Here is an 18677-nt window from a genome sequence, read left to right on the forward strand (position 1 = left end):
ATTTATAACTTTATCATCATACTTGTTTTGCTTCATGATTTCATTGATAATTTTGTTTATAAATGTCTGTATAAATTCCATACATATGATGGGTACATGATCATATGCATTTGATTAACTGAATATGTAATAAATGTCCATGATTGATTTTTAGACAAAAATTTATTTACAAATAGGATAATATTCAATAAATAATAAAATAAAATAGGATAATACTTATAAATACAAAATGAAAATTTGTTAATTTGTATTGAGGCTGGTATCACATATTATTCTGGATAGTATCGCATACTATTCTAGATGTGGAAGAGACATTGTAATATTTAAAATTTATTTAAATAATTATAAGGAATTTATGACAAGGTTTAAATGAATAAATTAAATATTAACTAGATATGAGAATAATATTTAAAATTTTGTTTACTAACAGGGCGGATTTACCACACAATCAAGACACAATGACACTTAAAAGAATTAATGGCTACTTTTACATTCTGTTTAATCCTAGCTTGAGCAAACTAACCAATTATGTGATCTTCCTTGATGACTGATGATTCTTGATGTCTTCTTTCTAAAGATGTTATACTGACTGTAGACAAAAGGTGATCAGGACTTCCTGCTTCCAGGACACGTCCACTCTCCTGCCATCCAAGCAAACAAGTGTCTCCTTCTTCCTTTGTCTGTTCTCACCCCTCGATAGTCGATACAAACATTGATTGTTGCCCAACCATTTTAAGTTTTTGTCTTTGATTTTCTTTATATAAATTTTGCCTAAATTTAACATAAGTATTATCATGATAAAAAAACTACAAAAGTTGATAAAATTTTAATCTACCTGCTCAACATAGTGCAATTCAACAGACATTGGAAGGATGTGCACTGCTATCTAAAATATTTCTAACGATGTATTTTGACTGATCAATATCGGTTAGCTTGCTTTTTGATTTAATAAAACTAATGGACAATATTGAATGGCAATACATAAAATAAAACATAACTAAACTATTTATATTTAAAAAATAACTATTTATCAAAAAAATAGGATATTACAAGATGTTATTCTATATAATATATAATATGTGTCTCTTCCAACGCCAAGCTAAGGGTTCACTTTTCTGAGCTTTTCTTCTTCTGTTAGAAAACCAAGAGGGTCCTTTCTGCTCTTTTATGGAAGTCTAATAATTATTAATACTCTACTCTAGTCCTCAGTGAATACTAATGTTCTTGACAAAAAGTACAGATTTCTGTAAATCGCCTGAAAAAAGACCTGACCTTAAATAAAATAAAATATTAAAATGCTTATCTAATACTTGGAATATATTGTTTTTTAACCATTAACATTTTAATGATGGTGTGAAAAAAAAATGGCTAGTTTTAGTATTACAAAAAATCCTCTATATCTATATAATATATAAAGCTGATTCATATCAATAACATTTAAGTATATTTTTTTTATTACAGCTGTGGAACCATGCGAGTTGGGTTGTGACGGCTTGTCCTTTTGTACTGACTTCAACAATCGTCCCGCAGAAATGTTTCGATCTTGTGAAAAACAACCTGATCAAGATGCCGAACACACAATAAATAATTTAATAAATTACAATTATATACAATTACCAAATAGAAAAATTCTTTATATCAAGAACATTACACAATGTGAGCCAAAACATTTTAAAACTATTGCTTGTTTAATTCAAATCAGGCCATGCCACAGGATGTCACAGACTACAAGGATTTGTTAGTAAGTGTTTAGCAGTCATAGTGTTTAGCAGTCATAATTAGGCTAATTCTAATATACTAAACAATTTTCAGGTCCCAATTTTAAAAAAAAATACATATATCCATAAATAAAATAAAATAAGTTCTGAATTTTAAATATAAATAATTAGTTGAAATCCTACAACTTAAGTTCCAAAGGATTTAATTTGTTAAAACTTTATTATATTTCTTTTCAGGAATTTATTTTGTACCATTTAGCCACTTCTTTATTATTTTTTTTATTATTCAATTATTTTAAAGCAGCAACCACGTCTGGATCATTATTGCCTTAATTTCCAAAATACCAAAGACTATATTTGTAATTTAATACTTTTGGGCTGTACCCTTGTACGGAGGCAAGGGTCAGGATTCATGGCTACGATTATATTGTAATGTGAAACTATTGCAGCTTGGGGATCTGTGGTAAAATTTGATTAAATTTTATGGTAAAGCTTGGAATGATGGAGAAATTCAAAAAGTTTATCTATGGTTTGTTTTTTATCCTGCAAGATGGAATGTAGATCTGTTAATATATATATAAAGATTTGAGGGAGTGATATGCTTGGCATTCAGTCAGAATGTTTTTAACAGTAAGTTCTGTCCTGCAAGTTTGGCATACAGGTGGAGAATCACAGGCCATGATAACCGTGGGTCAAGCGCACATGACCTATGCGAAGACGTGTCGAAATCACGTCCTCTCGCCACACACTTCTAGTTGATGATATCCAAGGGGTGACGTCATTTCTGATTTCCCTTAATTTTTTATCGGAAACATTTTCCCACGTTTGTCTCCATTCCAATTTAATCCTCTGCTTAGTGAGGGCACTGAAATTATCGACTGGCTCATGGCCAATAGAACAAATTTGAAACATTACAATTTAATGAATTCATCATGTGCATCATTCAGAAATATTCCCTTAAAAGGTAGAGATTACATTATAACCAAAATTAACATATTGCTATCGTTGAAAACCATTTTATCCTATTAGGATTGAAAATTGCCTATTGCTTGAGAATCACCTGTTAAATTTTTATGATATTCTCAGTATTAATTTTTTTTCAATTTTTTTTTTAGTGAAAATTGTACTAACTTATTAGCAGAGTGTGCAGATTTTGAAAAGATGAAAGATACTTCCGTCGAAGAGATTTGCAACTCCTTGAGCATCAAAACAGCTAATACAAACTGCATTAGTATTGAGGCATTCGATAATCTCAATCCACCTTTGACCTATTCTGAAACATTAACACGACCTTGCAAATCATCACCTTGTTCAGAAAATCAAATTTGCCGTATAAACAGATCATGTAGTTCCTCTCGGGATGATTGTGACATATATACTTGTACGCCTGGTAAGTATTATCACTTCAAATTATGAGTTTTTTAATTTAATTATTTTCAATAATATATTTACAATTTTCATTTAATACCCACAAGGACTTACTCAGGAAACCACTTAAAAGCATAATTTTATTTTTGATATTTTCTTTTATTTTAATTTTAATAAGGATTATATGATGCATTAAATATAATATTTAGCAAAATAAAGTTTTATAACCATGATCGCACCCGCATATGCTACTGAATCAATGTGTGCAATAAGCTTATACATGAATGTTTTGTGGATTATGTTACCTGAATTACTGAATAAAGACTATAGAAAGTTATTTTATATCACCAAATTTTCTGTAATACATTTATACAACATTGAATATTCCAAAAGAATGTAAAAAAAATTTCTTTCATTAAAAAAAAAACTTTTGAACATGTAAAAAAATGTTATTGGAAGTGTGTGAAATAAAATATTACATAAGTGAATAATTTATGTACTTCAAAACATAAATTTGAATAAACACGATTACAAAAAAATTTTAATGAGTATTAAAACCTTTGATGATGCAATGATTTAAAATTAAACAGGAATTTCAAATAAATAAGTTAAAATTAATCATTAGCTATTTCCAATATAATTTACTATTTTGTAAATTATATTTCATTATGCTATAATTTTGAAAAAAAAAATTATAGCATTATTTTAGTTTTCAGATATTGTAAATTTTTTTTTCTTATTTTTTTTTTTTTACATGAACTTAATCCATTTCAGGCTGTTTTCTTGGACAGTCACACGGCTTACTTGCACCAGTAAAGTCTTACGTTCGTGTCCCAAATCCTGATAAAAAATGCTCTTCTATTTGCCAATGCACTCCTCAAGGTTCTATAAAACATTGCAAAGAAGATTGCAACATCCATGAAGGAAGTAATTGTGATGATAATGGTAAGTAAAGTATAAATGATTTTTAAAACATGAAGTGTTGTTGGTCCTATTTTCCTAAACACTACTTGACTAATTCTAATTTTTGTTTTTATTTTTGTATATACTTTTCCTGGAATGGAATTTTGTATAATTATGATTTTATAAAATATCGTATGTTAATGCAGGTTTTGGGATATTTGTTACAAATATCTAGTATGTTCACTCACACAACTTTCTTTTTCCAGAAGTCCTATACAAATATTATTTGCTGAGAAATTAATTATCTTTCAAGCAATTACTTTGAAAATTCCAGGAGATGTATAGTTTACTACAAAAATTAATCAAAGGATTTCATATTATGCTATTTTCTTTTCTATTATTTTTTAAAAAATTTATTTATTTATTTTTGTCATGCTCATATGTTTACTACAAATCTACAGTAAATTAACTCTAAAACTGATGATTTTTTATGTGATAAAGACAAAAAAAAACTTTTTTCCAATTTTAGTTTAAGTACCGCCGAAGCGAGTACCTCATCATTCGTTAAACGTGATTGAACCCATAAATACAAATTACATAAGTTAAGTTTAATATATACCACTGAACTCCACACGATAGCATCAGCTCTCTATTCTTGCCTTCCGATGACTCAAAAGACAATCTCAGATTCATTGAGCTCTCTAAAAAGTTTGAGAAACATGAACTCTGAACATCCACTTATCATAAGACTACAATCTTTTTTCTTAAACCTATCAGAACAAGTTAAGTCTATAAATTTGATATGGGTCCCAAGCCACATTGGCATTGTTGTTAACGAGCTCACATACAAAGCTGCCAGAGAGGCACTCACGCTCCCTGGCCAAGGCACTACTCTTCTTACCCCACCAGAACTCAGTAGACTCCTTAAATTACAAATATTGGAAATATGGCTGGTTAAGTGGGATGAAAGCTTTCCTAGTAAATTAAAAGAAACAAAAGAGTAGTAAAACCATGGTTGACATACTACATACAGCAGCCACAGAGAGGAAGTTGCTCTAACCTGCTTCAGAATAGGCAATACTCTCCTTTCGTTTTTTGTAATCATGTTTATTTTTTACATTTGCTTGAATGACGTCTATGTGTGCTTTTGTGAACGTCTGTCCGTGCCTGTGTTTTTTTACGAGGGTCTGTGGAAATCGTCAAAAGACATAGATTGGCCCCTACCTATCCATGTGTGAGATTTCATTTTCATTTTCATTTTTATCCATAGTGCAATTCTTTTTTCTTAAATTAAAATATATTGTGATTTACACAACTTTAAGTACTTTATTCATATAATCACATTGCCTGGACTCTTACCTCTAACTTCCAGTGTTTCAGAGATCAGCCAATGTGAATAAAGTACTTAAAGTTGTGTAAATCACAATATATTTTAATTTAAGAAAAAAGAATAGTACTATAGATGAAATAAAAATAAAAATGTGACTACTCAAAAGAATGTTAATCCTATCAAAAATATGTATGAAATAAAGACCTTAAATTGAAAAACTTTTCACAAAACTACCAATTATAAAATAAAAACCTAAAGTGTAAAACATTTTATGAGATTGTTAATTATTTTTATGAATTTATTTTGGTTTGTATTTCCTTGTAGTACATGGATCATCTTATTTGATTGGCTGCAATCTTTGCTCCTGCTATCACGGAGAGACAATCTGCAGCAAGAAGCAGTGCAACGCTACCTCACTTGGTATTCCTCCAGTACCTTTTACCAGTTTACCGTGCAACTGCCTCCCGCATTATGTACCAGTTTGCGGCAATGGTGTGACCTATCCCAATAACTGCTTAGCTAGGTAAATATCTTTATAATTAATTAATTAATATTCAACATTAGATATTAAAGATCTAATAATCTATACTACACAATGTAAAAAAACATCAATTCATTATAATACATTTCTATCTAAAGATGTGCTGATATTGCTGACATCAAAACGGGAGAATGTAGTTCAATTAATCCTTGCGAAGGAAGAGATGCCTGCCAGCCGTCTGAAGTTTGCCTGCCGAAGAGGATAGCCTGTTTTACGGAGATCCACAAGTGCCCTCAGTATACATGTGGTAAGTATTTTATTATGTCCAGTAAATACAATTATTTTAAAATGTAATGTTATGTATCATAATAACCAACACAAAATTAGAACGTAAATTACCCATAATTCTCTAATGGGGACTCCTCTGAGCGTCATATATTCAATGGTGAAAGTGATGAGATATGGGCTCATTCATATAGAAAATAAATTTCCTGACCCAACTTTTGATAACAGCTTCCGTACATGCGGTACCTAAAAAATTCGATTTACCGACACTTGTTCAAGATAGATTTTTACAAATTTAATATTTTTATTAACTTAAATTTATAAATTGTTGTACTATTTGGTAGTAAATATGAACAACTTCTTATAAAAATGCACAATTAGGCTAATAATTTCACTTTCTCGTTCTTTTTTTGGCTAGGAAAATTTATCATGAAAGAATAATATGACTTACTTTTTTTGCCAATCTATCAATAGCTCACTGAGTATACCTTGTACTGAAATATAGATATACAGCCTATCTACTTAGGTACTTACTTACCTACATAAAAACAATAATAATTATTTAAAGGGCCAAAAAACTCATCCATGGATAGAACATGGATAAGAAAAAAATTAAAAGAACACGGATAATTATTAACAATACTTATTAAATGAAAATAGCTACAGACAAAGACATTTAGAATTTGGAAGATTATTGATTGACCGTGTGTATAGATGAATGGAATATGGTCCGGGTGCGGTAAAAAAAAACTCAAATAGTAGATAATTATACTATTTTATTGAGCCAATATTTCGCCCCACGTTGTAGGGCTTCGTCAGGGCTGTTTTGATGGCAGTCAAAAGTAAAGTCAAGTAGTCAAGTAGACTTTATTATTATCTACTATTTGAGTTTTTTTTTACCGCACCCGGACCATATTCCATTCATTTAGAATTTACTTTGTTGCCTTAACATCAACAAGAAGACTTGAGTTAGCATGTCTCTGACCAAGGAATCATAATTAGGTATATACCCTGACAAAGATAATAATGGGTCTTCAGAATGGGAATCAGTGAAGACAGAACGTTGTTCAATCTTCGTTAGTTTTAAGTATGAAAATGCTGATTCGCATAGGTATGTAGATCCGAAACAAGAATAAATATACTCATTATATTTGGTGATACTGAGATATTTTTCTCGGTTGACATATTTCCAAAACCTTTTTTCATATTTCCTGGCTTGTAAGATTAAGTCCATCTGTAAAGTTATAATTTCAATTTCTTATGCCTTTTGATGTATATGAAATATGTCTGAAATGTTTTGGCTAATGCGTTTCATACTTAAATCTTTTTTAAAAGGAAAATATATAAAGTCCACAATTTCTTTAATTTTTTTCAAAATTCTGGAATCTTACTTAAATATCTTCAATTATTTTTTAGATTTCCGCGACGTCGATCTTATAGTTAATATTTCTATGTTTTGTAGGTTATTCGCCATATTTGGAAAATGATAAAGATTATTTTGTTGCAGATGTTCCATTAGCAAAATAAATTTGTTTTATATGTATCTATGCAGCAAATCATATCAATTACTTTTTTATTTTGTAATTCTAAATTTAAATGACTTAATATTGAAGTAAAATCAGTAAGAAATGCTCAGTTACTAAGCCAAGTTGCGAGTGCTAGACAATCGACCGAAATTGGCCACGCATGATCGACTTGTTAGACCCTGGATTCATGATAAAAATATATAATTGACAATTATTTTCTTCTTATATTTTCTCCTGGATTAATTTGTACTCTAATTGTGGTAGAGAAACAACAAAAATCGGAAAATTTTAATCTACCAGCTCAACATTGCATCAATTCAACAGACTTCGAAACCTGTATTGGTACTGTTGGATACATGTTCCAGTATGAAGGGGAATGTTGGAAAAGTCTAATTTATCACTACACCCACAATGAGATAAATTATTTGCACATATTTCTTTTTAAAAAATGGAATTTGGTTTGGGTGCGGTCAAATAAAACTCAAATAGTGCACTAATTTACTATTTGAGTTTTATTTGACTGCACCCAGACCAAATTCCATTTATTGATACACACGGTCAATCAGCAATCTTCCAATGTTTTTTTTTGTTTATCCATTTTAGGCATATATATATTTTTTTATTAAAATGATGTTATTTTGATTAAAATTACATTAAAAAATTAACAATAATGCAACTGAAATAAATATTCAAACAATGAAGCGCTTATACTTGGAATAAAATTCTTCTATACACAATAATTCACTTTTACTTTGTTTTTGTTTACGTTTGTATTGTTATGCAGCAACTGAAGCTGGAAACAGTTCTTTATTGGAATTATTTGTGTTTGGAAAAAATTATAATTTAATTTATTTAAAATTACAAGTACAAGAATCAATTATTTCCTGTAATACACAAATGACGAATTTTTGTCATTTAGCTATTTGTGATTGATTGTTTGCGAAATGATGAATTTTCGTGATGTGAACGAATATAGGTTAAGAGGGGAAATATTAATTTTTCTTCAATAAGTATTAACATAATATAAATTATTTTCAGTCAATACCAAGATATCTTGCAACAATATGCCTGAAGAACTGGTGTGTGATACCGAAGGTCACACACATGAGAACTCTTGCTATTTGATACAGAAGAAGAAAACGTTGGCCTATTTTGGGCGCTGCTTGGTATGTTTATTGTAATAAGAAAACAGTGAACTAGGTATATTAAAATCCAATCACTTTAGAACAATTTAATTTAAATACTATTTATTAATTATAATAAATTAGATTCACTTAGCCTCAACACACTCTTTATTAATATATTTTATGGGTAAAACATCGGTGGTGTAAAATGAATTAATAAAAAGTGTTGTGGCTAAATGGTTCTAATTTATTATACTTGATTAATACAACCAGTCTCAAACAAGAAATCAAAATATATTTAAATTATATGTTAAATATTATATGTCCACTGTGAAATGAATATTTGAGATATAAAAGTTATTAATTAACCAACAGGTGTTTATGATTTGATGATTTCAGGCTAATTGCCGCACCGATGGTATGGTTTGTGGAGTGGATGGCAACAATTATATGTCAGAATGCGCAGCTCATGCTCGCTACATCTCAGTGGATTACGATGGCCCTTGCGTGACTATCGGCACCGTTTCGGTTGAGCCGAAGGTGCAATGTGCTCAGGTGAACTGCCCACCCCTGGCAGCCTCCCAGTGCATGGCGTTCACACCACCGGGAGCCTGTTGCCCTATCTGTGCTGGTGCCTTCACTGTCCTTATCAGGTGACTGAATAAAACTCTACTTTACTAAACAATGACAGTACAATTGCTGGTTAGTGAATAATTAAAATTAGCCGATTGTTAGGAAATTCTTTAGATAACAAAATTCACCTTAGATGAACTTTGCCCTATCTCAACCTGGGCTGGTATCAAGAAAAAAAAATCTGAATAAGAGAAATATTATGATAAATGAAATGGCTTTTATTTTATATTGTAAACTTATTGATACTTTATTTTTTTAAAAAAAAAATTAATAAACAAAAATATAATCTGGTTTATATAAAATTATACCTTATACATATAAGGGGGAGAAAATGCAAGACAAAACTTAAGGATAATATTGATAAAAAAAAATTAATAAATATATATAAAAATGATTTAATGAAATATATTTTAATATTCAAAAATTATTTAAAGTACATAAAAAGGGAAATTGATAGTTTTTACTTAATTCTCATTTTTTAAGTGTAGTTTTGAAGATGAAAAGGTCAAATAAAAAGATTAAATATTAAATAAATATGAGAATTTTTAGTTTTAATCATTTATAATAATATATACTCTAAATCTCAGGGTGGGTTTCTAGGCAATCAGAACAGACGCTTTACTACTAACATTTAATAACATTTAAACTAAATTAATAGCTATTGTACCAATGTATTAAATTCTAGTTAGAACAAAATTAACCAATTACATAATCTTATTTTGATGGTTATGAGTCTTGATGTCTTCTTTCCCAAAATGCTATGTCTGACCATCAATAATGGCTTCCAGCCAACGGAAGTCCTCTCACCAGGCAATCCAAACCAAAAGTCCCTTATTTTTCTTGGGCGACTCTTCGATGTCTTCTTTTTCAAGATGTCTACCCTTGAGCTAGACAAAAGATGATGATGACCTGCATCCAGGAAACATCATCCTCGCCCGTGCCTAAGCAATGAATGATTCGAAAAAACCAAGCTCCTTTCCCTTCTACAGGTGTTCTCAACATCGATTGTAGCACTACGGTTTTGAGTTTTTTCTTATGATTTCCTCTATGAATAATTTTATTAATTATTCTTAATTTCTATTTTTCTTAAATGTATTGTAATTTCAATTATAATGGGAAGTTAAGTTTTTAATATATTTGAATTTGCTCAACATGGCCGCAATTCAACGAACTTTTGGCAAGACACATGCCACCATCTTTGTTTTGAATAACTATCTTTTCCTCTTTGACTGAACGAAATTGGTCAGCTTTCTTTTTGGTTTAACAAAGCAAATGAAAAATATTGAAACAATACATAAAATAAAAACATTAAAAACCCTTTATACATAAAAATATACTATTTACTCAAAAAGAGGTTATTATAATATATAAATGAAAAAAATTTTTAAAAAATGTATGTTTAATTACAAGCCTCTTTTCATGATTATAACAAATTTATAAAGGTAAATATCCTTATTAGTACTTTTCTTCCAAAGCTTGAAGAGAGAACTTAGGCTGTTGGCCCCGACATGAGTAGTCTGAAGTACAGAACTAGTAAACATTTCTGTTGAAAATGGTCTTCAAAAAAATTATGAGAGAGGTAAAAGAGATCCTTCTAGCACTGTTGATGCAAGAACACTGACTCCCACAACAGTGGTGTGAACAATCAAAATCCACCTGCCTTGTCAATGCTGATCTTTCTCTGTCTTATTTAAAGAATAAAAATATTTATCTATTCTAGAGAAGAGAAGAGAAAGTAATTTATTCATTCATGCTGCCCAAATATATCGGGTTGCCACATTACACAGCATACTGATCAATCCGTGATTGGACATGTATAAATTACATATTTTTATATGATATAATATAATAGAAAGATAACACTTTTTTTTTTCCACATTATTCATTTACAATTAATACCAGTCTACAAACTAAATACAAGCTTTTTAATTTACTCCTTTTTTTTCTTTCCCTTCTATTTTACAACCCTTATTTCATTTTATCAACAAATTCCCCTATATAACAAATATTAGAATATTAAAAGTTTAAATATAAAAAAAAACAATAGGTTTTGTTTTAAACGTAATGTAATTGATTTACAATAAAATTAATAAAACATAAAGACAAATTACTGGCCATAACAATATCTTTGAAAATAATTTCAGTTAATGTTTATAAAAGTTTTATTTAACAAAATGCTAATTTACAACCTTTTGGAATTGTTTCAGTAAAAAGGAAGTGGAGAGAGGAATGCTCATGAGCCCGCATGGATTGGAACAATTCAGTGTTGAAACAGTCATGGCTCATTTGGAGAGGGAAGTGAGCGTAACCGAATGTGCACTGCGGGGACACCTCACCATTGAAATAGAACTCCTAGTAATGGTCGTTCCTACTAAAACAAACCCTACACCTTTAGAGCTGGAAGCCTGCGTAAGAGAAGCCGAGAAGATTACCATTCTCATCCAGAGACAGAGCCCTAGGTTGAAAACGATCACAAGTACGAGCATACTGACAGCCGCACGCATTGTGCATCAACCAAGCAAGGACAGCGGCACTCTTCTCCTTCCGACCATCCTCCTCTATCTGATAGCGTTAGTGTTTAACTTATAAGTTGCCCTTTCATTTCCTGTTCACTCATTGTTGCCTGCTCCGTCTTTATGTTATGGCATTCAAAATGTCATAATAGACTGAGAGGGTACACTATTTTCTACCTGACGGTAGTTTCTGCGATGCAATGGCTATTTTTTGAAGAAATGTTGAAAACTTTGTTAGCTCTTCTTTTTCTTATAGCTGCAAGATTAGTGCTGAATTATATTTTATTGATTGGCAGTTTGCTCAAAATTTTCCACATTCCTTTCTCTTTTAGTAACCTTTTTTTTATTACCTCAGTGAAAATCTAAGTCCTGTTGATGTTACGTTTGTTAGTATATACAATTGTAAGTGTTCAATATAATTATGTCAATGATTTAATTAAAATCTTGACTTATTAGTGCAATAATATAGATAATAGATTTAAAGGCAACACAAAAATATCAAATTTCAGTCTATGATTTAGATAACGATGACATAATTTTAATAATTTTAGCCGATTATTATAATAAATCCATACTCAGATTCTTTACATTATAGATAAATGAGACTATTTTTCTTCTTTTGTGCCATAAATTACACTTTTGTGTTTTATATAATGGAGACTGATTAAATACTGACGGTAAAATATTATTGAGAATCAGGGATGTTTAAAAGTTAAGATTGATGCTAAGGAATATTTTTTCAATCCTAATAAGTATCCCAGATTTTATATTGACTCTTGTTATAATGAATTATAATTCAAAATAAAGATAGGTTATTTAATAAATAAAGTGTTCTGTTTTTTTTAGGCTTATGGAAAAACTGAAACAAGAAAATACTCTAAACATTTTTCTAATTTCAGATTCAATAGGCAAATTTAAAGTAAACAACCTACATGACAATAATCATTACTATTTGGAGAAGGGAAAATTTAATTTTTAATAGAAAATAAAACAAATAGAACATATAAAGTAACTTTGTTTAATAATTGCCAATTGTAACTTCAGAATTTTAGTTTGTCAATAATGATTATGAGTAATACTTATAAAAATTTTAATCTATATTATTTAAATTATACATATTAAATTCAATAATATGAAATTATTATTATATTGAGTCCATAAGTTATAATAAAACATGTATGAAAAAGTTTGGTTCTAGAAGATGGAATTTTAGTCAAAACGTTGAAAATTTTTACTAATTAATATTGATGAAATATTTTTGCCTTTAAAACTAGAAATATGATTAATTTTTACAACTTCTATTTTAATAACTAGTAATTTTCTTCCATCCCTGGTTTTCACTATTAATAATAACTATATTAATTGTATGTATAATATGTACGAGAGGATGTAATGGTTTAAAATAATAATATTTTTATCATTGTCTTAGGCACGGATGTTAGTTGTGGTTATGCCAAAGTTAGAGAATGTACTGTATTTAAACTTATTTCCAAAGCAAGTTGCCAAAGCAGTTTTTTTCAAAATATTTAAACTTATTTTCCCAAAGTATTGAGGCCAAATTTGCAACTAGTGCCAAAAGAGATTTGTAATATAGGTTACGACGATTAATGTATATGTGTATTTTTAATTAAATGTTAAGTATTGTCAGTAATTTTAATATTTATCGACAATATTTTATGATTATGTGTATATAAATTGTGTGCTCTGTGTTTAATTATGAATGTTTCCTATCCCCTCTGATAATAGTGTAGGATTCATTAGCATAAATTAATATTTAACAAAAAACTGAATGAATCTTCAAAGTTTCTGTAACCTTTTCTTTTTCTTGTTTTTATTTGTTTTTACAAACAATTTAAATTGAAAATTAATTCATTTATGGCTCATTCAATACTATTGAATGGAACACTGCCGATCTATGTGGCATCCATGATTGTATACAGGTGTTACCAAAAAATGGTTTTGAACTAAATTACAATCCTTGAAATGTATATTTCAATATAATTTAATTTTTAAGTACAAAATATAAAAATGAGATACCAATTACCACTCTTTTTGGAATATTTTGAAATGGGTTAGGTACCCATTTCCTGAAGCAGGTGTACCAAGTGATTCATTTAAGATTCACTTTTGCAATTAGAAAGATTTTAATGGAAATTGAACCCACACCAGTTTTTTCTGTACCATTATTGAATATTCTTCCCTAAATAAAATAAGAGCCTTATTTCATTTGAAGGAACATTTTTAGAAAAATATTCTTTTAGTATACCTAATTCAGTCATGATTTGCCTCAGACAATTTCTTTTTATATTTGATTTCACTTAAAATCAACAAATAGACACTTTTCTTGATGTTCTCATAATTTTTCATTTGAATCATTTATTTTAGAAAGGTAATTAGCCCAAAATTTCCGATATGTATACCATATACTTTTTTTATTTAATATTCCCTGAAGAGAAAAAAATATTTGAAGAATTTCATCATGTAATACACAATAATTTGGAGAATTGTCAAGTTTCAAAGTTTTATTATTGAGAAAGTTGTTTTATGGATTACTCGAAATAAATTTTTGGGGCTTATGTCCTCCATATAAAATAAATGATTCATTTATGTGTTACCTCCTTGATGTTCTATAGTAGTATAATGTCATGAGCGTTATTAAGAATATATTTTTTCATATGTAACTATGGATACTTATAAAAATCTTGAAACAAAATAATTTTAGAGTGTAGGTTTACTATCATTAATATAAATTTGAAAGATATCATAGAATCCATTTGTATTTAGTTTTAAATTTTTATTGATTTAAATTTCAGGGGATAGTAATAATTTTATAATGAATGTCTGAAAGACAAACTGCTTATGCTTCAATGTTGGTTTCAAATAACTATGGTGAATATAAAAATTTTACGATTAAACAAACTAAACACATTTGTTTTTAGCCTTTATAATTTTTTAAAAAATAATTTAGTAAAGTTAGATTAATAGATTTTATTTGAAGATTTATTATCAATTTGTACTTCATATGATCTATGAATAGTTTAATTTGGTTCTAATCTAATCATTGAACTAAAATAAATATACAATCATTAGTTATTTTTATGATTTAAATTATCTCAGTGATACAATTTATGAATTTTATCTATTAAAAATATAAATTTTTACTTAAGAAATTGAGGGTCGATATACTTGGCTCTTTAAATATTCTGAAATACTTTTAGTAATGTTTCCATTTCTTCTTAATATAATATATTTTATTTTAATTCAAATGTATTATGGACATATTTTATTGATCTATTGTAAAAAAACAAAAAAACAGTTAATTTCAAGAGCAAATTATTTCACCAAATCTGATTGACACATTTATGATAATTTTCGGATAGCATAAAACTTCGTTCAGATCATTATGTGAACCAGAGAAATTTATTTCAGTAAATGATTATTTAAAATTTATTTTAGAATATTAATTGTTACTTTTATCGATATATTAGAAAACAAAAATTGCAATAATGGTAATTATAGTTATTACAATAATATTTAATTTTATCAAAATGAAGATGCATTTTTATGAATTTCATAAATTTCTTATAGTATATGTATATTTTTATGGAAGTGATTAATAAGTCCTTTAGATGTTATTAAATACTAGCATATTGTTTGATGTATATTTTGGTGTTAAGGTCTAGTAAATTATAAGTGTCATTTTGATTTTTTATATTTTATTTCAAAATTACTATCTTTATTATTATAATTTAAACTTCTATATATAAAATTCAATATATATATTGATCCAGGGCACTTATATGCTATGTGTTGTATATATATTCCATTTAGAGTGTACTGAATAAAAATTTCAGGGTTCTATTTTACACTGCATAGAAAAAAAAAAAGTTATTATCAATCATACCTAATTTTTAACAGTTTCATGGGAAATTAAACTTTATTTATATTAAGAGAAGATACTTGACCGTATGAAGTAGATTGTAGGAGGATAGCCCGGGTGGAGGTCAATAAAGATAATAAGTAGTAAAAGAGAACTATTTATTGTTAACCAACGTTTCGTCCTACTTTGCAGGGCTTCATCAGGGCTGTAACAATGAAATTCTGCTACCAACTGAAACCCAGTCATATGTTCTTATAGCCTTGACAAAGCCCTGTAAAGTGGGGCGAAACGTCCGTTTACAATAAATAATTCTCTTTTACTATTATGATACCTTTATTGACCGCCACCCAGACTATCCTCCTACAATATACCTTATTTATTTTAAACTCTGCTTTACTTACATTAAAAACCTTTTATATTTTCCTAGAATGATCTTTCACAAAATCTCATGATGCCGTTGATTGGAGTGTGGCATTTCCTATCAATTAAAAGCAGTGAATAACTTAAATTTTTAGATAGCTACCAAATGTTATTATCAGATTTCATGAAAGAGATAGAACAATTTAATGTGAAACAGTCGAGAAAAAAAAATTAAGTTTAATCTCTTATAAAACTGTTAAAAATCATATGATGCTTAATACAGATTTTTGTCTTAAGATTTAATCTGCCTCTAAACTTATTTTTATCTGGCATATTCTTTTGAGAAATTTGGTGGAAAAAAATTTAAGATATATCTGTGAATAGGATGTAAACATTATAAACAATACAAGGGGTTATTAATAAATATTAAATTTTAAGAAAACAAGGTTCAAATTTTTTTTTTTGTCTTTTTAGAGTGCATATTTTCCAAGTTTTTTTAAGTAGCGTTCAATTACTATAAATACTTCTTCAGCCGTTATGGGAGATATAAATCTCGAAATTTCAAGTCAGCAACTTTTAAAATTTGCTCATACTCGATTCTCTCATTTACTTATTTAAATGAATAAAGTTACTTCCATAAATCTGTTATATTTTAAAATTTATTTATAATATTTAGTTTTTTTTTTGGTTTTTCTTATACAAAACCAGCTCTAACCATGCACTTTTAATGGGTACAGCTTACGTGCTTATAAAAATCAAAAACTTTTTTTCTTCTGATCCATTCACAAATGTTATTAAATCTAAATTTTTGAATGGATTGAAGATTAGTTTTTGGCTGTGATCTAATTTTTTAATTGTTTTAATTATATTGAGGGGAATTTAATTAAGTATTGCTTGATAAATTGAAACTGTTTCTAATAAAAATTAAAGATTCCTAAAACAAAATTGATATAAAGAAATGCTCTATATAGGAGATTAAATTGTATACTTTTATTTTTTTGTATGTGATAAGAAAGTTGTGTTTTAAGTTAATTTTCATAAATTATTGTTCTATCTGTGATATTTTCATTTTTTTTTTTTTTTTTAATAGAGAATCTTAATAATTTTGTTTGTTATATTTTAAAACTTAAAGTAATAAAAATGTTTGATGTTAATAATTATTATTTACTATCAAATTATTATTCAAAATGATGGCAAAGATAAGTGTGTTTGTTGGTTATTGATAATTCATAGATTTTGTTTAAATTGTTTAAATAAATGACTATTTATTGTTTAAAAGTTTTTTATTATTTAATTTTCCCTGATTTTTCTAATTTATTCAATATCTAACTAAATGAACAGAAAATTGCTTTCGTATTAAAGTGTAAATATAAGTTAATTATCTTATCCAAACCTTCAAGTTCTTCAGTACCAAATAGCCCATTCAGAGACTGATTACTTCTTTGCGAGATCTTAAAATATTCTTCTAACATCTTTATTAAATGGATATTCAATTATATATTAAACTAGCAGAGATGGCAATGCTTGGCTATAGCTATATTTGAAGATGTATAAACATTAATTTAGTACTATTGGAACTTTGATATCTATTAATTTGCAGATGAAATGATAAGACGGTAACTATAGTAACATAAATGGTAACAGCTAACTTCGCTGTATAATCGTTGATACTGGTCTGATTTAGGTGATTTTTTCCGTATTCTTTTAGAAAATTTTATTATATATATATATATATTGTAGTAATATCCTCTTTTTTAATAAATAGTTGATATTTATAGATAAATGATTTTAATTATGTTTTTATTTTATGTATATTGTTTCAGTATTGTTTATTTGTTATTTTAAATCAAAAAGCAAGCTAACCAGTTTTCATTATCTAAAATAAAGACGCATTTCAAAACAAGAAAGATGGCGGTGCGCGTCCTTCCGAAGTGTTCGTTGGGTTGTTTGTGTTTTATAACATGGATTGAAATTTGTCAACTTTTGTTGTTACTATTCAGTAATTATGGAAAAGGAATATTCAAAGAAGAAATGGAAGAAAGTGACAATTATCAGTAGACTAATTATATCTCAAATCATACCAAATAAAGCAGAGCGATTGTACAATCGATTATTTATTGGATCGACCAGTGAAAATTGAAGATAGAGAAGAGGAAACAAGGGCTCTTGATTTGGCTGGCTTTGAGAGAAGACGTCCGTTCGGCTAGAAGAGGGAAAGACTAAAGCCATTGTTGGGAGTTTGGATATAGCATCATCGTGAAGAAGAGATCAACAATTATCAGGGGAAGCTGTGTAATTGGTTAGTCTTGTTTCAAAATGAATTTATTGTATTAGTAAAATGTCTAGTAATTAAGTTAAAGTGTTATTAGTAGTAAAGTGTCGTCTGTTCTGATTGCCAGGAAACACGCCCTGAGAAAAGTCTCTTATGTTATAAAATTATATTATCTGTTAAAAATTAAAGTTCTTAATTTGAACCCAAGCTATTTCTTTTATATTTTTGAAATTAGTTTAAAACGATTAAAATTATTTTCTTTTATTTGAAATAATTTATGATTA

General features: G+C 28.3%; 1 protein-coding gene and 1 long non-coding RNA gene across 2 annotated transcripts in view; one reads left to right on the forward strand and one right to left on the reverse strand.

Annotated features, from left to right (window-relative positions):
* Positions 1-15080, forward strand: part of Reck (Reversion-inducing-cysteine-rich protein with kazal motifs) — a 183279-nt gene extending 168199 nt beyond the window's left edge. The window contains exons 7-14 of the mRNA XM_067046299.1: positions 1462-1741; positions 2834-3108; positions 3861-4031; positions 5644-5842; positions 5959-6107; positions 8650-8777; positions 9135-9388; positions 11576-15080. Of these exons, the coding sequence (XP_066902400.1) occupies positions 1462-1741; positions 2834-3108; positions 3861-4031; positions 5644-5842; positions 5959-6107; positions 8650-8777; positions 9135-9388; positions 11576-11957 (1838 nt within the window). The 3' untranslated portion in view covers positions 11958-15080. The remainder of the gene's footprint in view (positions 1-1461; positions 1742-2833; positions 3109-3860; positions 4032-5643; positions 5843-5958; positions 6108-8649; positions 8778-9134; positions 9389-11575) is intronic.
* On the reverse strand, positions 933-17697 carry LOC136795506 (uncharacterized). Its single transcript, XR_010843134.1, has 3 exons — positions 17515-17697; positions 6200-6331; positions 933-1255 (listed from the first exon to the last, which is right to left on the reverse strand). It is a non-coding gene; the product is annotated as an uncharacterized lncRNA (long non-coding RNA).
* Between the last annotated feature and the right edge of the window lie 980 nt (positions 17698-18677).

Source organism: Halyomorpha halys, unplaced genomic scaffold (genome assembly GCF_000696795.3).
Source record: "Halyomorpha halys isolate HHAL.00 unplaced genomic scaffold, Hhal_1.1 Scaffold484.1, whole genome shotgun sequence".
Lineage (NCBI taxonomy): Eukaryota > Metazoa > Arthropoda > Insecta > Hemiptera > Pentatomidae > Halyomorpha > Halyomorpha halys.